General features: G+C 35.7%; 1 protein-coding gene across 3 annotated transcripts in view; it reads right to left on the reverse strand.

The window, feature by feature from the left end:
- Positions 1–217: 217 nt before the first annotated feature.
- Positions 218–5,506, reverse strand: part of LOC146473101 (PACRG-like protein) — a 12,077-nt gene continuing 6,788 nt past the window's right edge. Inside the window, exons 4-7 of one of the 3 annotated variants that reach the window (XM_085118824.1) lie at positions 5,352–5,417; positions 3,207–3,314; positions 2,080–2,160; positions 218–1,101 (exon numbers count right to left, since the gene is read on the reverse strand). In XM_085118824.1, the coding sequence (XP_084974950.1) occupies positions 1,045–1,101; positions 2,080–2,160; positions 3,207–3,314; positions 5,352–5,417 (312 nt within the window). In that variant the 3' untranslated portion in view covers positions 218–1,044. Of the gene's footprint in view, positions 1,102–2,079; positions 2,161–3,206; positions 3,315–4,332; positions 5,418–5,506 lie in introns of those variants that run through there. The other 2 variants (XM_085118823.1, XR_014866473.1) reach the window with 2 other exon arrangements.

The following is a 5,506-nucleotide window of genomic DNA, read 5'->3' on the forward strand; positions in this document are numbered from 1 at the left end:
ACCGGCATCAAAGGCCAAGTTTAACAACATCACTCGCCAAATGAAATATATAAACTAGAGGAAAAGAGCCAAGACAACCCTGTGCAAGAAAGGCACTCAGCTGGCTTTATCGCATGGGAACAGGAGTTAAATAGCCCTGACATGCACCAGTAACCCACGAGTTTCAATTTGGGTAAATCACCTTCAGTCTCCTTACAAATGTTTGCCCATACGCTGATGGATTCTAAAATGTTATTTAATTCACTCAAACATACAGGGAACTAGAAAGATTGCACACACATTAGGGATTGGCTACGCAAACTGACTTACACTTTGTAAAACCTGTTAATTGATTTTTCAGAAGCTGTTAGTCATTCTTAAACATTTTGTACTTGAGACCTGTGTGCCACACCTAATTTTAAACGAAGTTTATCTATTTACATTTCTCAACTTAAATGACGTGCACCACAGAAGTAAACAACAGATCATTGTGGATTGTTGATCATGGCCAAAACTTCTCGTAACCTTAAATTTCTACACCAATTAAATAACAGAAATTGAGAAGTGCTTCTCTGTGGCATATTCACTCTTAAGAAATAATTATGCATGAATTGGAGGGCTAAGAAAAAAATGTTTCTTTGTTTGTTTTTGTTAATGTCTACAAGTGAGAGATGAGGCCTTTTGTTTTAGCCCTTCACTTCTTTTGTAAATTACATATGTACATCCATATTGTTAAATACAAAAATAAATTTGTCCTCAGTTATATTTAACACTGAAGCTGGATAATGCACATCTTGGGAGAACCGGTAGATCCTGAGAACAAAGTCATGTTTTCACTGCCCTTGACTTTAACAATATAATATACTTTTAGCAATGGGCAAACAAAGGATTACTGTCAGTTATTCAATACAGGATTTAACACAAAAAATTTGATTACCAGGTGTAACATTATTATGCTACTATCTAAACAGGAATTTGTTACTTGTTGTTTTCAAGACAACAGGGGGCCGATTAATCATTTTTATAATGCTGATACTAATATTTTTTAGCACTGTCAGGCTGATGCTATAGGCACACTGATTGATAAGTTGGTATCTTTGACTTGATGATAGAAACACTTTCCTGCAAGAAAAATAAACACAGAAAAAAATACGTGTACATGTATCGAAGGGTAACTTAAAAATAGCCACTGGACAGTGGTGTGTATTACTGCCTTCGAAAAATATGAGACATTAACTCTGTACTAAATAAAAGGATGACTCTAGCAAACATAATTATGGAACATGCTGTGGCAGCTATCAGAAGGATCACAACTGGGTTCTGTCCCGGTGTACCAATAATATTAATGAAAATCGTATTAATAACAACTGAAATTAAGGGCATTAGGATACTATCTATAACTATAATTACCTTAGCCAATAACAAGTTATCCAGGCATACAAACTTTGTATGTTGACAATAAATCAATTAATGTTCAAAAACTACATTCCACAGTGACATTTCACACTCTTGGCCCAGTTGTTCAAAGCCCAATTAAGTTAATCCAGGGTTAAGGTGAACTTTAATTCGAGTTGAATTACTTAACCAAGAACATTCATCAAAAGATTTTTGTTCCTCAGTTTTGACTAAGACCTTCCTTTACCCTTAGCTTAAAATTAGCTTTTAAAAAACATTTTATTGCATGAGATGAAAAGCCGGTTAATTTTTAATTGGGTGTTAGCATTAACAAACGGGTCCTGATAGCTTGTAACATTTGGTGTAAATATCTTCATTAGTTCTGGCACCAGCTCAAAATGGTATGGCAGTTTTCCAACCCAATAGGCTGGATGAAACAGGATATTCACTCAGCACTGGTGATTAGCTCCAGTTACTGTAACATATTGAAGCAACTTGTGTCATGTATTCCTAACAGTTCACTGACACTCAAAATACAGCTGGTTGAGAAGGAAACAAAAAACTGGAAAAAACAGTTATGTGTCACTAACAACAAACAAGTCACCAAAAATGTGACCACCACACCCTGATATACATGTAGCACTGGTTTGAGGTATATTGTTTGGGAAAGACATCTGAGTGCTAAACATCATCAAATTTACCTACCTTTCCAACATTTTGCTCTAGTCTCTGTAATGCATGTAATATCCTTTCTTTTTGAGTTTTATCCATGAAACGTTTTGACACCTGCAATTGTAAATAACCAAAGTTTTAAACACTAAAGGGTAGTTACTGAGTCACTGTCAGGTTTATTTTGTAGAACTGTTAAACAGCGTAGTTATTCATTGTGTCTAAAAATCTTCCTGAAATTATGGAAAAGACAACTATACAATTTTAGGTTGAATTTATAAGTTTTTGACTCTACACTGTATGCATATCCTACACAACTAACTATTCCGTTAAATATAATTTTATTTTGGATTTTCTACACCCCTGTAATTTGAGGAATTTTCCCCATCTCTTTTGTTTGTTTTCATAAAGAGAGAGGACAGGTCACAAAACATAATTATCTATTAAACTGTCATTACAGAATTTATTATATCCAAGGTGTCATTCTTGCAGTCAGAAAATTTGTTTGTTGAACCGAGTGAGTGATAACATTATCTTACTAGCCTCAAAAACAACTCTTTTCTATCAGTATAAGCCAAGAGCAATATAATTTTGCTAGGTAACAAATAATGTCATATCAACAGAAAAAAAAGCAAGAAAAAATATTCTCCCCTTTATGCAGATTCAGCCACACAAGATACATTTGCTGGCTAGTAAACGGCAGATCATTGGTTGGCTATAATTGGGAGAACTTGGATTTTTTCCAAGTGATAAAATGCATCTTTCTCATTTTATCGCCAGGCTTAAAACAATTACCAACACATTCACCCCATTGCATAAATTATAGCCACTCATCAACATTCCAATCCTAGCAGTAAGCAGAATGTTTCGGAAAACTCGCATTTTTTCCTGAGTATGCCTGCATCACTGACTAATAAAATACATCTTTTTAAACAACAATGTAGAAATGATATGGAAGTATTGCATTAATTCACATAATTTATATCATTATTTTGAATGATTATGTACAGTCATTATTAATAGTCTTACAGCAAAGAGAATAAAAATACAAATAACGTTTCTTACCAATCACAACATCTTCACCTATACACCTAGGACTGAAAAAATTATATACTTACATGTACAGAAAGGTAGTCACAGACTACATTTAAATACAGCTGTACCTGTGGTAAAAGAGCCTTGAGATGAGGGTTAAGTGATGAACCAACAACAGTACTGAGTTGTACTAGAGCTTCTAATGAACCGTGAAAAACTTGAATGTCTGGTGAGGCCTAAAAACATTCAACACTATAAGTAGCTGGCCTGAACTGTTACCCTACTCTGTATTCTCCATTCCTGCAGCTATGGGGAGACTGGTAAGAGTCAGGGATTATGGGATTGTTTGGGTAGATGGATGGAAATTATGCCGATGAGTAAGTGCATTTCTCAGCAGTCAGCGTACCCAATGGATCCCACAATCCCTCACTTGCACCAGTCTTCTCACAGTTTCTGGAGTGGGGAATTTTACATAGCCAGGGTTGCCATTAACTGTTAAGTCGCTGGATAACTATCCAGTGGATAGGCCTTTCCACTGGATAAAGTTATCTGCTCTTTGAACAACCGGGCTGATCTTCACAGGTATAAACACAGATTTCATGGTTACCAACTCAGCTCACTTTGTTTTGTTTTGTTTAGTTTTTTGCTTGGCCAGAAAAGTGGCACATACATGATGGCTTTCAGTATTTGGGGAGGAAAAGAAACAGTATAACAAGAAAATCATAGAGCATGCTAATGAGATATTAGTCACTGACAAAAACAAACACCAGAAAATTGAAATATTAACTTTCAAATATTTAATAAAAAGCCCCAAATTAGCAAAACTTTCAAAATCTCCAAATTTACAAAACTAAGCTATCACTAAAATATTTAAGGGACACTGTCACGGCGTGACATGCACAGAACTGCTTCCTCTCACAGACTCTCTCAGACTGTTTGTTTATGTTGATCACCAAAAGGATTTGCTGGGATCGATTGTTTGGAGGTTAAGAGACAAAAACAAAAACTATGCCATGTTTCACTTAGTTACCATCGGGTTGTAACATGTTCCAACGATACTCACAGAATGTTGATATTAACGCAGGAAGGGGTTTGCTAACCTTCACATAAATAAATTATTTTCCCTTACATAACCCACAAATAATTTGCTAAGGTATGTCATTTGAAAGCTCAAAGAATGTAGATTCATTTCTGTGATGATTTTGGGGTTAAAGGACGTTAAATCAGCCAAAAATTATGCTGTGTTTTACTCACTGTTGGGTTCAATGCAATGCGACAGGTACCGACTTTGAGTTAGTAATATAATCTACACTGACTCTCAGTTTGACACTGCAAACATCTGACATAAATATACTTCTTTCTCCAACATATCTCAACAGATTGCTAAACTTGATACGCCATTTAAAAGCTCCAAAATAGATTCATCTGTTAGTATTCAAAGTTCAATAGGACAAAAATTATGCTGTGTTTTACTGACAGTTGGGTTCAGTGTAAGTTCAATGCATGAGTTGTTAGTGCACTGTGCTAACCTCTCAAACAAATATTGCTGACAGATTGCTTCAAGCTCAATATTTTGATTGCTAAAGGACTGTAGATTTCTGTGCAAACAACAATTATTTGGAGTTAAAGAGCTGCCAAATTGGCCAAACATTTTGTCCTGTTTCACTCAGTTACCACCAGTTTGAAGTGCAATTCTTGAGTATACCAATTAAAATTTTAGTGGTAACCATTGAGTCATTGTAAATTTCGTTTCCCTCAACTGTTTTTTGACCACAATGAATCACTTGAAGACTGGGAAGAATAATATTGTGAAGAGGTCAAATGAGGAGAAACGTCTGCATTGATGTTGCCAGAAACTGCGCAAGCAATGTCGATCATCTGCCACAAATTCCTGCTTCCTTCCTGCAAATTATCTGCTAAGTGTCATACGTCAACGCACAACTGAATATAATCTCAATCTTAAATATCCTCTTGTACAACATCTTTCACAGCCTCGAGCTGGCTCAATCTCTTCTCTAAACCCCCTTTTTCCCATCGAGTTTCTCAGTTTTCTACCATGACCACCATCATTTGTCCATGCCATTTTGCAATTGGCACTTCAAACTTGAAAAAATACAGCCTGAACTTTTCATGTTTTGACTGGAAGAGTTGGCACATGCACTTATAAGACGGTGTTCCTTTAACCTCAAAGTAGCAAATCTTACTAGTGCAGCTCTCACAGGAACAATAAGCTTGGATAAGACTGGTAATGTCCGAGACCTTGCATCATCTACCTCAAGCATTTCCCGAAAACCCTCACGAGCAACAAATGTATAAGGGTGTTTTGTCTCCCGAAGACCCTGAAAAGATACAACATTATTTACTAGATATTTATCACATAATTAATAAACATTAGAAATCTGCTTGTTATTTAACTGTATGTCATGAA

Source organism: Pavona decussata, unplaced genomic scaffold (assembly GCF_977016875.1).
Source record: "Pavona decussata unplaced genomic scaffold, jaPavDecu1.1 SCAFFOLD_95, whole genome shotgun sequence".
In the NCBI taxonomy this organism is placed as follows: domain Eukaryota; kingdom Metazoa; phylum Cnidaria; class Anthozoa; order Scleractinia; family Agariciidae; genus Pavona; species Pavona decussata.